The sequence below is a fragment of the Alligator sinensis genome, unplaced genomic scaffold (genome assembly GCF_000455745.1).
Source record: "Alligator sinensis unplaced genomic scaffold, ASM45574v1 scaffold84_2, whole genome shotgun sequence".
Lineage (NCBI taxonomy): Eukaryota > Metazoa > Chordata > Crocodylia > Alligatoridae > Alligator > Alligator sinensis.
The window spans coordinates 1,762,835-1,778,110 of NW_005842247.1; the positions used below are offsets into that span (position 1 = coordinate 1,762,835).

The following is a 15,276-nucleotide window of genomic DNA, read 5'->3' on the forward strand; positions in this document are numbered from 1 at the left end:
CTAAATTTTAACAGACACTCAAAGGGACAGTAAAACATGGCAATGTAAAAAGAATAGTTAAAAACTCAGCTAAGCATTTAAAGCTGTTTTTAGCTTGGTAACGTTGCAACTGAATCATTGTAAGGCATGCTTTTTCTCTGATACGTTACAGAAATAGCTCATCAGCCTACAGTAGGATTACTGTCAGACTTATGTTCTTTTATTAATAAAGGAATCCCACTCCTCCTGCCTGATAACACAACACCCACTCCCACGCCTTGCCCCCACTGTTCTTACCTTGTCATCTCTCCCTTTCGCTCTAGATTCCCTCTCCCGGCTACTGGCAGGCTTCTCACTTTTTGATATTGGGTGTGCTCGGCCCACAGGCCCACGTGGCTGCAGTCCTGGTGATTCTCTCCTCAAAGGTTTTACTTCTCGGTTGGGACGTTTGATCTGAGGGGGAACCCTAGCCAAAAAAAAGAAGATATGTATTAGGGTCCATTTAAAGTAAATAAAAAGGCAATCTATTAATACTCCCTTCACAAATCACTTGCAAAACTGACAGGCCAAAATTCCATTGCTTGTTTATTCTTTTCTAGTTGTAAATCTGCAAATCTAACATCTTTTTTCTGTGTTTGATTTGTGCTACATAGCTCTGAAAAAAGAAAATGATCAGTGTCAGCAGCTTGGCAAAGCTAACCAAACCTACAATAAACAAATCAGCATGAGTGTGGAAAAAAATAAGTAGATTTCAGTTTCTGGGTTTGGATTTCAGTTTCCTGTAGCTATAAATCATGAGAATATATTTTGCCATACTGAAAAGCATAGATCCCATAAGAACAATCATGGAAGAAATTCCTGGCAATAATCTGGCTAATAACTTTGACAGGCTCCAGCATGTAAATGGGAAAGCCCATGAGAAATGGCACCCTATCTCAATCTTCCTGAGTGAAAATGTCAACACTGAAAAACTGTCCAGAAAAGTAGACTTTATCCAACCAAAATGTACCTCCCACACCATCTCTCCCGATGTCATGGATATTAATTGAATGGTAGCACATAGACACAGAATTTGGTTTCACAAAGATTAATCTGAGTCCTATTCATTTTGCTTTGGAAGTCAGTATGGACTTGAAAGGTAGAACCAAAATATATGAACATATTAATTTAAGTGAATGTTCCCTTTAAATTCTTTACTCATATTTGCGTCCATTATTTCAAATTTTGAAACTATTTTACTGGAATATTAATTTTTAAAAACATAACCCTGGTACAAGCTAGACATGATTATTAACTTTTACTTAAAAATAGTAAGTCTCCTATACCTGAATGCTTCATGAAAATTCTTTTTAGTCCTTTGCAGGTGGACCAAATTAAATTTATTTTAAAAATATAGTGGACCTGCTAGGACCTTATACCATCACCAGATAACTTCATCTGTAACAATTCAGGTGAATTCACTTTGCACTTAATACTGCCCAAATTTTTCTGCACATGTTAAAGCTTATAAAAATGGAAGTACTAGCTGAAGAAAATGGATGCAGAGAGATGGTTTACAACTACTTGGCCTTGCTTGATTTAAGGCTATGATTTTTCTCCTTACAATTTTTAGTAAATCTCACAGTGGAGGTACAAAAAAAAAAAAAAGAAAAGAAAACAATGTTCACAGAAAAATTACCAAGCTTGTTGCATGCTTACAGCAGCTAAGCAATTGCCTTACTGGAGAATCCTAATGGGCATTATAGTATAGCTTAGAGGGCTCATGCCCACAGTCTTTCCTATAAAGCAGGACTGTCCAACTAGTGGCCTAAGGGCTGCATGTGACCTCTGAGGGGTTAAATTATGGCTACTGGGCTCTTGGTCTGGGCACTGCTCCCACATCACTCTCTTGCTGCTGCTGCGGGAGTCTCTGGGATCCCTCTCCTTCCTCTGACTTCTGCTTCCTACCCCTGCCAATCCAGGGTAGAGCAGGGTGGGCACCTGCCACACAGTGCACTGGTAGTGCAAGGGCAGTGACACAACATGGCAGAGGGCACCTACACAGCAAGGAGTGCAGCCTGCCTGGCATATGGAATAAAAGTCCCAAACTTTCTTTGAGTTCATAGTTTCTTGACTTCTGTGAAAAAAATCATAGCCTTACACACAAGGCAAAGCCATGAAGAATCAGCTTCCTGTCTGGTAGGTGCCACACTGAGACAACCAACTCATTTCCTATATGCCATAAAGTAACCTTTCATTAGTAACTGCTTCTGATTACAACCACTTAGACTGGTAGCCCCTAGCTTTGTTGAATGTTCTCTGTTTTTTCAGGTCTGTCATGTGTCAAAGATACCTGGCAAGATGATCAAAAACCACAAAACCCTTTCTATTACTGTTGATTGCTGCTTGCCATCCTAGAGGTGCCTGCATTCCCACAATGCTGTTTATGGGCTCCTTTATGAGGAGATGCACTTTAGAAAGAGACAACCATGCATTTACACCACATTTTATGGTTTCCCTCATTTCCAACTGGCAAATAACCTTGTAGTCATAGAGAAGAAAGGCTGAAAGAGACCTCCAGAGGTCATGTAGTCCATACCCCTACCTGAAGCAGGATCATCCCTATCCAAACCATCCCATACAAGCCATAATCTAAACTCTACATAAGACTACCATCAACCCTGACACAACAGAGATCTAACACCCTAATCTCCCACAGGTAAAGCAGGAGAACTACAGGAACCACTATCCTGCTTTTATAAAATGTTGTCAGTATAAGCCTATGAGGTCCTAGTTAGAGGGTCACGCCCCCCGCTACAGACGAAGAAAAAAACCCCACAATCCATATTAACCTGGCCAGGGGGTAAAGTTCCTTCCTGACCCCAAATATGGAGATTGGCTTCACCCTGTGGAGGGGCAAGACCCTCTAGCCAGGAACGTCTGGCTTTGCTCCCATACAAGCCACCATGAAAATCTTACAGACTTTATGAAAATCCTTTAATAAACAGTAAGGTTAACATGCTGTACAACCCTCACAACACAGAAAAACAGATAATTACATCAATTTCAGAGTACCACCTAGCTAAGATGAACACCATTTTTCATAACAGAATATGAGAACAGAAATATGCCGATGGGGCTTGAGGTAATGCGAAACAAATTCAGACAACAGCAGGCTCTGGACCAGGTCTCAGCTCTGCAAAAAGTTGTTCTACATGAAGAAAAGCTCCTTCAGTGGTAAACTGATGCCTGTAGCTTTTGCTTTGGAGCAATGTATTATATTCCTTGAGCTGTGTCATAACCAATACTGATCTCAAAAGACAAGTGAATAACAAACCCTATGTTGTAAGGGATCTGGACAACATGATCTAATAGTTCTTTTCTGTCTCTAGTTTTTTATAATTCCAAGATAATTTTAATATCACAAAAGGAAATTCTGACAAATGTATAGTTGCTCAAGTGAGTTTCTTATCAAGGCAATCATTAGTTAAGGCAACTTCAACATACTGACAAACCTCAATTGTAGGCCTTAACATAAATACATTATCCATAATAGCCAAACACACTTTCATTTCTACTATATGATGATAACCCAATTCCTCAAAAAAATCAGATATACCCATCAATGCAGGGTTTTTTTCACGTGTCAACAAATTGATCTTTTTTGTTGCAGAGGATGTATATCACCAATTTTAACCATTTAAATCAGGGATGGGCAATTATTTGGGCCCATGGGCCAGATAGGGAGTTTAGGTGAGCTGTTGTGGGTTGGGTCAGCACCCCCCCCGCCCCCGTCATAGCTCACCAAAACTCCCTCAGTGGCCACCGCATTCAGCCAGGCAGCTGGGATAGGGTCACAGGTAGGTGGGAAGCAGTGTTTGGGAGCGGGATGGGTGGGTGAGGCCCAGATCACAGGACAGGATCTTGGGGCAGTGACAACATGGGGTTGGGCTGGCACAGAGCTGTGATCCGCTGCCCACACATCCCTGTGACAGGCACGGGTTCCACGTGCAGGAGTATACAGGGAGCAGATCATGGGTCTGCCCCGGCCCCCAGCCCTGCACTGTCACCACCCCACAATTCCAGACCTACCTCTGGATGCCGCTCCCCACCCTCCCGCAGCCCCATCCTATCTGCCTGTCCACGGGGGGTCCTGGCCAGTCTCCGTAGAGACCCTGGGATCACTGGGCAGTGACAGCATGGGGCCGGGCCTAGGGCAGAGCCATAATCCACTCTCTGCATGCCCCTTCCCACAGAACTGATGCCTGTCACAGGGGAGTGTGGGCAGATCACGGCTCTGTCCTGGGCCCCAGTCCTGGCCCCAGTCCTAGCCCCACACTGTCACCAGCCAGCGATTCTGGGTTCTCTATGGAGACTAGCTGGGAACCACGCAGGCAGGCAGACGGGATGGGGCCACAGGTGGGCAAGGAACTGCATCCAGGGCCAGGGCCAGGATCTTGGGGTGGTGACAGCACGGGGTCAGGGCTCGGGGCAGAACTGTGATCCACTCCCCTTACACACCTGCCCATGGAGCCCAAGCCGTACAGGCAGCAGATCATGGCTCTGTGCCAGCCCCACACTGTCACTGCCCTGCCCTGCGATCCTGGCCTCTTCCACCTATCTCACTCCTGAACGTTGTTCCCTGCCTGCCTGTGGGCCCATCTCAGACATCTGGCCGTGCACACTGCCTGTGCAGGTCCAGCCTCTAGCAGACTCACTAGGGTGCCCAGGCAGTAGGACTGGGTCTGGCAGCCAGAAGAAGCCACTGGAAAACAGATCCAGCTGCAACGCTGCCCCAGCCCTGCTGCACACCCAGGGGCAGTGGGACCAACCACATGCACCATAGCCCAGGCTACCCACTGCACCTGGGTTGCATGGGGCAGAGGGACGTGCTGTGGGCTGGACAAAATCCCCTGGCAGAGCAGATCTGCCTTGCAAGCCATATTTTGCCTAGCCTTGATTTAAATCAAGTAGGAAATCTTGATTCAGATCACCTAATTTAGACTTGTTTTGCATTTGCATTTTTAAAATTCTTTTCCAAAGAAAGGTGGATTCTCATTTGCTGTTTACCATTTAAAGTGCTGATTTACAAGTATATAGCCTTTATATTATATTGCTATTTCTTTCTGATAACCAAGATAATACATATATACATACATTTATTTAAAATTATGTAGCTTAAAATGCACTCACTCAAATATTCTGAAATTGTTTTTATGATGTTAAAAATTATGAATGATGCATTTTTAAAACAATTATTTTACACTTTCAATTTGTTTCAAGCTCTGTTTGAATGGCAACTCAAATTTCACAGAAAGTTCAAACATATTTTTAAAATTATTTATTTATTAATTAAAATTAAGTGCATTGGTTATATCAAGAAAGGATAAACATGTTTTGCATTAAAACTAAACAACATATCAATTGTAAATTGGATCAATTGTTTCTAGTCACCTGTCTTCCAAGGTTTTTGATTTCCAACTGCCAATCAGTCCCTGTACCATCAAAGCATTAAACTAGTTCAGGGCCATCCAACTTCCAAGCAGCCAGGAGCTGCACACTACATAGGCTGCACCAGAGGCACCCATGGGCCCCTGGGCTACATGCTCCATGGATGCTCTCCGCCTACCAATGCACTGCATGCCTGTGATCCATCCTCCCCGCTAGGCACATCTGTGACCCCGTGTGCACTGTATGCCTGTGGATCCCCCCACTTCTACACTATGCACACAACCCTCCCCCACTTCACTGTACTGTGCACCTGCAATCCCTCCACCACGTGCCTGTGACCCTCCCCCACTACACTAGGGGCCAGTGACCCTCCCTGTACTGCTGCACTGCATGCCTGTGCATCCCAAGTTTGCTCACAGGTCCCTGCACTGCTGCACTGCTCCACACCCTGGGATGGAGGTAAAAAGCATCAGCCAGAGGAAGAAAGGGGAGCCCAGAAACTCTGGCTGCTGTTACAGTGGAAGCAATGGGGAAAGTGGTGGCCAGGTAGGAACCTGGGAAACACAACGTAATGCCTCAGAAGGCACGTGAGGCCTGCACATGGGCAACTGGTGCCTCCTGAGTCAGGGGTGGCACTTGTCCCCCAGCGGCCAGTCAGCGACCAGAGTGTCCCCCTGCGGCCCATCTCGCTGACCCAGAAGTGCCAGCAGCACTTCTCCTGGTGCCCCCACTCCCTAGCCAGTGCTCTCAGAGGGGGCACCAGCGCTCTCACCTGCCCCACCTGCCTGTTACCCAAGAGGGGAACGCTGGCTGTCAGGGAATGCACCAGCCCTCTCAGGGGGTGCATGTGAACCCCCATGCACCCGCTACGTGTCGCCACTGGGCCTGCAGGCCACCAGCTGGACAGCTGAACTAGCTGAATAAACTAAAAAGAAGAAAATATTTTCTCTACACAGTGGCTGGCTCAGCGCTCCAAGAAATTCTCATTCCCAATATTTAACTATGCACTCCCAACCAGTTCAGCAATCTGACTTTTTTCAAGATTTCTTTAGCAAACCTGTCCTGCTTATTTAAATTCAATATAAATTGCAATTGATTATAGTACCTGTAGAACTTAACTATAAATGGAAATAATTTTGCATTTTATTTCAAGCATTTATTTCTAGTAATAACAATGCATGTAAAGATATTCTTTTGATAAAAAAATATATTTTATATATAAAAATCAGTGATTTCAACCCATCTGGCTTTCAAACCCACTTACCTGTGCTCAGCTGGAACAGGAGGCGGCCAAACAGCAGGATCCCTAAAAGGCTCATCTTGGTAGGATACAGGAATATCTGCAGGTTTGTCCATCTTAAAACTCTCTAGCGTGTTAACAATACTCTTGACTTGCTCATATTCTTCTAGTAACTCTTGTCGGACCTTCAAAATAAGTCATTTATTTAAGAAAAAAAGATTTCTAATATAATTTTAATTTGCAAGAAAAAAAGATTTAGAAAATATGAAAAAAATTACTGCTTTCTAAAGAGTAAATTGATGATTATTAAGAACTAAGGGTTCTATCCCAAAAATGTGTTCATTCTTATTATAGTGCAGTGAGCACGCTCAAGTGAGCACAAGCCATAAGATCCAAGCCCTAATACAACATGGTTCAGTAAAATGTAACATTTAACTCATGAGATGTTAACTTCATAAAAATCAAACCACAATATCCTGCTGAGTTTATAATGTGCAGATATATTTTGAAATATGTTAAGGAAATTGAATGTAGTGGGTCATGCTATGTTTGATTCTGAATGGTACAGGGATCCTGGATTTCTCTGTTTAAAGATCCAAAATGCTCTGATAAAAAAAAATCCAAAAGTCTCTGATTAAAAAACCCCAATGTCTGCGTTCTTAATGAAACACCACTATACACACGCACACAATTTTAAAGCAATTTTGGAAGCCTACCAATTCCACAAACTTACATGCAAACTTGAGCTAGATCCAGACCAGCGGTGCCCAACTTTTCTGCTCCAAGGCCAGATGAGTGGATACCACTCAGGGTCAGTCAGCAAGCTAGATCCAGCTTGTCATCTACATCCCATCCCTGCACTGGGCCCAGCTCCAGCTCTAGCCAGTACCCTGTATACCAAATTTAACCCCAGGCCAATTGCATCTGCAGCCCTGACATGCACAGGAATGCACGTGTTCTCCTGCTGCCAAATTTCTAACCCATGGGGAGCCCTGCAGGCCAGATGATATGGATCTGTGGGCCAGATATGTCCCCTGGGCCAGAGGTTGAGCACCACTGATGCAGGGCCAGTCCAAGGGTAACTGGTGCCCTAGGCGAACCGTGTTCCTCAGCACCCCCACCACCTCCAATATAGAGGAAAATAAGAAGCCTAAGGAGTATAGGTTCATCTTTTAGGATGACGTTGCCAGCAGTATGCTCTTGTCGTACGTCTGTTTGAGAGCTGAAAAGGTAGGAGTCGTGATTCTACTGATCTTTCCTCTGAGATCTTTTCAGAGGTCTTTCTCCCCTTACCAAACCAAAGGTCTTAGACCAAGGTGGAGCTGTAGCCAGCTAGGGTTGTTATTTAAAATGATGTTCCTGTTATTTTGTTTTGCATATAATTTTGGCGCCCCCCAAATTTTGGCGCCCTAGGCAACTGCCTAATCCGACTAATGGTTGGACCAGCCCTGCACTGATCCAGAACATGGCAAGAGCATCAGTAAAGCACATATTAAGGCTTTCTTATTTCATGTTTGTTAATCTATTACCTGTTGGCCCGATCCAAACTCCATTAAAATCAAGAGCAGCCTTTCCTTTATAATGCCCCCAATTCACTTTTCAGCAAAATCAAAATATTTAAATTGTAAAGTCAATGTGGCTATACCACGAGCTAATAAATCTTAAGCTCCATCTACACTGAGGTGTTTATATTGCAACAAGCTCAATTTCTAAGCATGTTGATGGTTTTTATTCATATAACACACTTCTTAGAACAATATTAGCTGGTGATACAGTTCATATTCTGGACTCAAGTCCGCATGTAAGTTTGCAGCATATTAATGTATACTAATGTACATTTGAGTGCACCTGTGCTGCACATGATTTTGGGGGTCCTCCAACTGCTTTGCTACAGAAACAATGAGTCTATTGCCCTAATGCACTTTGGGGTCATGCTGACCAGGTATCATGGCTCTGTAAAATGATGCAAGAGGTACATTTTTCTTAGGGTGATACCTTTTAAGCTTAAGCACAGCATAGTAAGGAAGAAGGAGAAGAGAATTTCCCAGAGGTAACAGACAAACAATTAGCAAAAGAAAAGAAGCTGATATAACTGGGAGACCAAGACCTATCAAAAGGGAGGAGGGTCATTCTCACCTTTCATGTGTGGGAAAAATTCAAGAATCAAGTAGGTTATAATGTGCCATAAAACCACTATCAGTGTTGAGACCCTGGTACTTAGTGTCCAGACAGCTTATGAATTTTTGTTCCTAAGTTTGCCTTTTAAAGGTGTCAGGCAGATCTCCCTTGAGCACGAGGATGGATAGCGAGGTCAGAAAGGGAGTGGCTGGTCTGTGAGAAAGGTGCTTTTAATGGTGTATGTATGTCTCTGTCCTTTTTATTTCCTGTGGCAGCTCATTCCAGTGAGTAGCTGCTGTTCAGTTTTAACCACCTAGTTGCCATGAGGCCATTTGGTGCATTAGATCAGATATATCCCATTTTGGGAAACGCATGTGTAGGAACCATGGATTCTGATGGTTTTGTTGTGGGGTCGGCTGTTGATTGTAGTAGCAGTGGAGATATGTTGACAGGTTAAGCAGTTCTTGCTAAAGCAAGGCTGTGTCCCACCTGGTGTTTGTTGGGCAGTGGGGAGTTTGCTTCTGATGATGAGTTGGGCAAGGTAAGGAGGATGTTTAATGATGGCACATAAGTAAGATTGGTCCATTTTCTGTTGTACACTCCTGGAACTGGTATCATTTCAACATTACTGCACTATACCAGGCACTGTACACCTATCTAGAGCCTTACAGAGGTACTGAAATATCTTGCCTTCTAGAAGATGAAAGTTCAAGAAACCTTGGAGAAGAAACATTGCAACAAGGATGTTTATAAAGCCACCACCAAAGGGATGGCTGAATTGGGTTAGAACCAGGGCAGGGCTGAAACCTAGAATGTAAAATCAGCTTACAAGAAAACAAGGAAAACCTGGATCCCTGGTAGCGCTTGTGCCTCCTTTCCATACTATGCGGAGCTGGGCAAGGTTTCATCAGGGGATGCTATCACCAAGCTGCAGCTGGTAGTGATACTCCTGAAGCAATGGAGGGATACAAGGACTGACATGGACTCCAATGAGGAAGAGTGACCTGAAAAGCAGGTCCTCTTCACCACACAAGAGCCTGGGCAGGTGTCGGATGCCTGAGAGGACTAAGAAGTTGCTGGCCTGCATGCTCTGCTTGTCAGCTAATGAGTGTTTGGATTTACTAGATGTGTTCTTATCAGTAGTAATAGGCATTGTATATCAGGATATACACCAGGAGTTTGTTTTTTTCTGCAGGCACATGAAATGCTGCCACAGTGTGTGGATGTGAGCCACTCAGAGACTCTCTGAGTTGTAGCCCCCTTCCTATGTGGCCAAAATGGCAACTGTGAGGGGCAGGGAGCACAGCTGGAGAGTAGAAGAAAATCTGCTCAGAAAAAATTCTCTGCTCTCAGCCAATCTGTCAGTGCCCAACCCCACCATTATTTTGCTCAGCTCTTACCAGTCTTCTGTCATAGTAACCTCTTTTTACTTTCTCAAAATACCAACTGTGTCTCCCTCTTCAAACTCACAAGATTAAAAAAGCAAATTCTTATAATAAAAATGCATTTACTATGTACGGTACAAACTAAGAGCAAAATGGATGACTGCATTATCTCAATCTGACCACTTCCTTTTTAAAGCTACAGTTTTAATGGCATATTAGAAGGTACCTGGTACAGGCACAAAGCCCTGCAACCAAGCACTGTGGCTGTTAGGTATTTGTTAGGCATTTTTTTAAGCATAAAGCATTACTTTTCAAAAGCATAAAGAAAGGTTAAGGTGTTTTTTTTTCTAGAAGGAAACTTTAACTCCATTTAGAAAACTCTCTCTCAGCATTTTCACATATAAGGCAACCACAAGGCAAGAGGTATAGGACACTTCAGAATGAATTGCTGCAAAAGTCCATTTATTTTCCAAGATCTTTGTTCATCAAAATGTTTGATGCATTCCTATACATCGCAGTGCAGTAGGGCTGAGTGAACCAGGAGCGGGGATTCCCAGAACTGAGAAACAGAAGGGTTTCTCAGCTCTGAAAGAAAGACAACCCAGAAGCCAGCAGTGAAGGGCCTCTCTATATCCAGAAGGCTGGCTAAGCAAGCTGTGCAAAGACCCAGGAGAACATGGAAAATGCCAGGGAGAGGAAGAAGCAGCTTGTGAAATACATGAACAAAAACAGCATGCTGAAAAACATGTTTCACTAAAGCTCCCCCACAGTCCACCTCTTCCTCCTTTCCTATAGATTCTGGAGGACAGTTCTTATTGGGATCAGCATTTAGCTACAAAGACTCCTGGTGGCACAGACACCACCTACAAGTATCAAAAACAACAGCTCCTAGGGGCCCACTTTGAGCCCTCCAACCCAACAGGGTGCAAAGAGGGGCTGGTTTTGCCATGGCATTCCAGTTCTTAACATTTCCAGGAGGGTGACTAGGCTGAAACCCTTTTTTTAGGAATTATCTATTCATACTGTTTCAAACTGTCATGCTGTTGTCTCTACTAGTTTGTATTTGTGGTTCTAAATATTTGTACTTTTGCATAAAAATTTCTCGCCGTGACACCTATAGCTGTTTGCACTCACACTTTTGTTAAAAAAAAAAAAAGAATGGTATTATTAAATTATATTTTTTATTAAATCATCTGTAATATAAAGTACCACAAAAGCCAAAAGGAACAGAGCATCCATTGCACAATGTGAATCTGGGCAACACATCTCAAAGAACTCCAATTCCTCTAAGTCAGGGGTGGGCAATTATTTCAGGTGGAGGGCCGCTTACTGAGTTTTGGCAGGCTGTCGCAGGCCACATGGGTAGCCCCGCCGCTTGACAGGTGCCCCGCCCCCTGGTCGCCATCTCATGCCCAAAAGTTGCACCCCCTAACCCCTGACTTTTGCCACCAGAGGTCCTTCTCCTTGCCCACAAAAATACTCCTTTCAGCAAGAGGTTTTGCCATCTGTGAATGAGAAAAATACCAAATTATATTCTAAAAAGTGAACATCTACAACATTCATTAATTTGATTTCAAAAAAATATTTTTGTCCTGATTTACATGTGTTTGTGTAGTGTACATAGAGGTGACTGCTCAATAACTTAACACGAAGTCTTACTCTTGTATGTTGTGGGGGGTGGGTATAGGTTTGCGGGGGCTGTGGGTGTGTGGGTAGGTGGGGTGAGGGAGCATGTGGTGGGGGTGTGTGGATATGTGGGGTGTGGATGGGTATGGGGTTTGTGGGGGATGTATGTGGGGGGAGGGTGGCTGGGGTTTGTGTATGGCAGTGCAAGGGGAGATGTGGTTGCATGTGTATGGTGGGGTGTGCGTGTGGAATTCACCCTATGAACACACACACACATACACACACACTCTGCCCCTGAGCCTGCCTGCACACACACACTCTGCCGCTGAGCCTACACACACACACACACACACACACACCTACCAGTGAGGTTCCGTGCTCCGCAGTCCGGTGATGCAACCAGGAGCCATGTGGAGTTGGAGCAGGGCTGGGGCAGGAAAGCAGGTAAACTGACTGGGGGTGGGGCTGGGCTGGGCTGGGCAAGCCTGTTCAGGGCGCCCTCTGGGTCCTACTGCCCCTGGCTCCTGTCAGCTTTGACAGGCTGCCAGGAGTGAATAAATACTAATTTACTAAAATTTTTAGGGGCCTCATGAGCCGGACAGAATGGCCTGGTGGGCCGGATCAGGCCTGTGGGCTGTATTTTGCCCACCCCTGCTCTAATATCTCATCCTTCTTCCAAATGATCACCCAAGTGCACTTCTTGCTATTGGCATCTCCACAGAAGCAGACCTGTTCATGTAATCAGGATTTTGAAACATGAAGAGAATAGTGACCTGGCTGGGGTTCTCTGACCCCAGCGCGCTTTCCTACCAAGGGCAGAGGGTCAGACTCGATGATCCGCTGAGGTCCCTTCCAACACAAACATCTATGAATCTCAACACTGCTTTGCTAAATGCAGCATATGATCTTGAGGCTTCAGATATCACATAATGGGTGCATCTACATGTGTGCTTTACTGCTGAGTAGACTAATTAGCTCCACAGAAAAGCATCACAGTCTACACAGTTGCCAGTATTAGGGTGAAACAGATTAACTCTGCCGTAACATAGTACTGTATGGGACAGTACTATCTTACAGCAGAGTACTTACGTGTGATCAAATGCACATGTAGACTGTGACAGAGGCAGGCTGGGGTACGAGGTTGCTAAAGTGCCGGCTAGCTCAACACTGCATGCCCTTCACTGCCCGGAGTCTGGACCCTCTGCCAGCCCAGCTCAATGTGCTGCAGTCCTGGGCAAACTGCGCCAGAGTGTATTTTATCATACAAATTGCACATGTAGATGCACCCAACATGTAAACAGAGCTCCAAACAGCTGCTTTGCAGAGCTTGTGTTCTGTGGTATATACTATAATGGATTTAGGTACTTGGTCTTAACTATCTCATAATTTGTCCTAATACCATGTACAGTTCACTTGACAAGCTAACTGGTTAAGACAGTGACTTTGTTCTCATCTCTGTATCCACAAATTTTCTAAAACAAGGGTCAGCAATGGTTTCCAGAAGTGGGCTGGAATAACTCAGCTCAGGTCAAAGGTATGCGGCACAAGGACCCATAAGGATGTGGGTAGTGGGGTCCCGCAGGGCTTGGTCCTTAGACCTGTACTCTTCAATGTCTTTATCAGTGACTTGGATGTGGGCATGAAGTGTACTCTGTCCAAGTCTGCGAATGATACTAAATTGTGGGGTGAAGTGAAAACTCCGTAGGGTAGGAAACAATTGCAGGCAGACCTGGACAGGTTGGAAAAGTGGGCTGAACACAACAGGATGCAGGACAAAAAGGATAAATACAGAGTGCTGCATTTAGAGCGTAAAAATATCCAGCACACCTACTGGTTGGGAAGTGACCCTCTCAGCAGCACAGAAGCAGAAAGGGATCTCGGAGTCATAGTGGACTCCAAGATGAACATGATTCGTCAGTGTGACAAAATCATCAGCAAAGCTAACCACGCTTTATCATGCATCAGCAGATGCGTGACAAATAAAACCAAAAAGGTGATACTTCCCCTCTGCATTGGTCAGACCGCAGTTGGAGTATTGCATCCAGTTTTGAGCACCGTACTTTAAGAAGGATGCAGATAGCCTTGAGAGGGTCCAGAGGAGGGCCACTCATATGATTAAGGGTTTACAGGCCAAGCCCTATGAGAAGAGACTAAGGGACCTGGACCGCTTCAGCCTTCGCAAAAGAATGCCAAGAGATGATCTTGTGGCCATCTACAAATTCATTAGGGGGGCACAGCAAGGTATCAGAGATGCTCTGTTCACCAGGGCGCTTCTTGGGGTAACAAGGAACAATGGTCACAAACTGACAGACAGCAGATTTGAGAGTGGCCAAAATTTGGAATAGGCTTCCAAGTGAGGTGGTGCTCTCCCCTACCTTGGGGGGTCTTCAAGAGATGGCTGGATAGGCATCTGGTTAGAGTCATCTGACCCCAGCACTGTTTCCTGCCCAGGCAGGGGGTCAGACTTGATGATCTGTTGAGGTCCCTTCTGACCCTAGCACCTATGAATCTATGACCCAGCTGCTGCCGCCATCACTCCTCTTTGTTGCCCAGCTGCAGTGCAACATGGCTGAAGGGCCCAGCTACGCGTGGCATAAGCAAAACCCTTGCTGCCAAATGCCCTTGAAATCCATACTCCGTGGGCAAGATCTAATGGCTCTGCAGGTTGCCAATTGCTCTTCTAAGAGACAAATCAACTGGTTTTATCACTTTACAGATAAAAAGTTTGGGCCTATTTCATGTTTAGAACATGCAGAGATACTTTAGGTCTGAAGCTATGCAGCTCTGGGAAAAATATGAGCTGTTGAAGCTTCTGATTCAGGCAGATCCCTGTGATCACTTTGCACAAAAATTTAGGCACACCAAATCCAAATGGAAAACCAAGTAAGGCAGGAGAGAGGGCAAGAGGGTTCACTATTGGGCTCTAGATCTCCCCTATCCTTCTTGCTGAGGTGATTGCATCTTCCATTGAGAACTGCAGCAAGGAGCATGATACTGCTGTTTTGAATGGAGAGTCAACAAGAACCGACAAGACTAAGATAACATCCCACAACAGGAACAAATCTTCTTCTGATAAAGATATCTTAGTTAGGCCCTTCAACACCAAATTTTTCCCTAGCTTGACCATTCAGGGCAGACGAGTGCCAAAAGTCATCACTTAGCCTACTTAAACTGAATGTAAGGATGTATCCCTCTGTTTTAATTCTAGAAGGTATTCACAGTCTCAATGTTTCACATGGTGTTAAGAATCGCTACCACACCAGGAAGGAAATCTCATCCACTGTGCCAGGTATCAGATGTCTCATAGCAGCTCCCCATTATTAGTCATGAAATCACAAACAGATGAAGAACAGGATCATTCTGTACTCTGATCCCATCTATGGAGCCAGGAAGGCACTGGACAGGGATTCTGGACTCAGGCACTGCCTTGAATGGAAGATACGACACTTCTTACCAACTCACTGTTGGTTTGTGTTGCAAATAGCCTTACTCAGGTAT

The 15,276-nt window shown here is 44.7% G+C and overlaps 1 protein-coding gene across 7 annotated transcripts in view; it reads right to left on the reverse strand.

Moving 5' to 3' along the window:
• Positions 1–15,276, reverse strand: part of KATNAL1 (katanin catalytic subunit A1 like 1) — a 59,419-nt gene that overhangs the window by 25,995 nt on the left and 18,148 nt on the right. For 4 of the 7 annotated variants that reach the window (XM_025208714.1, XM_025208717.1, XM_025208715.1 and 1 more), the window contains 3 exons: positions 11,483–11,657; positions 6,674–6,834; positions 277–445 (listed from right to left, as the gene is read on the reverse strand). In XM_025208714.1, the coding sequence (XP_025064499.1) occupies positions 277–445; positions 6,674–6,834; positions 11,483–11,657 (505 nt within the window). The remainder of the gene's footprint in view (positions 1–276; positions 446–6,673; positions 6,835–11,482; positions 11,658–15,276) is intronic. The other 3 variants (XM_025208716.1, XM_006027494.3, XM_025208718.1) reach the window with 2 other exon arrangements.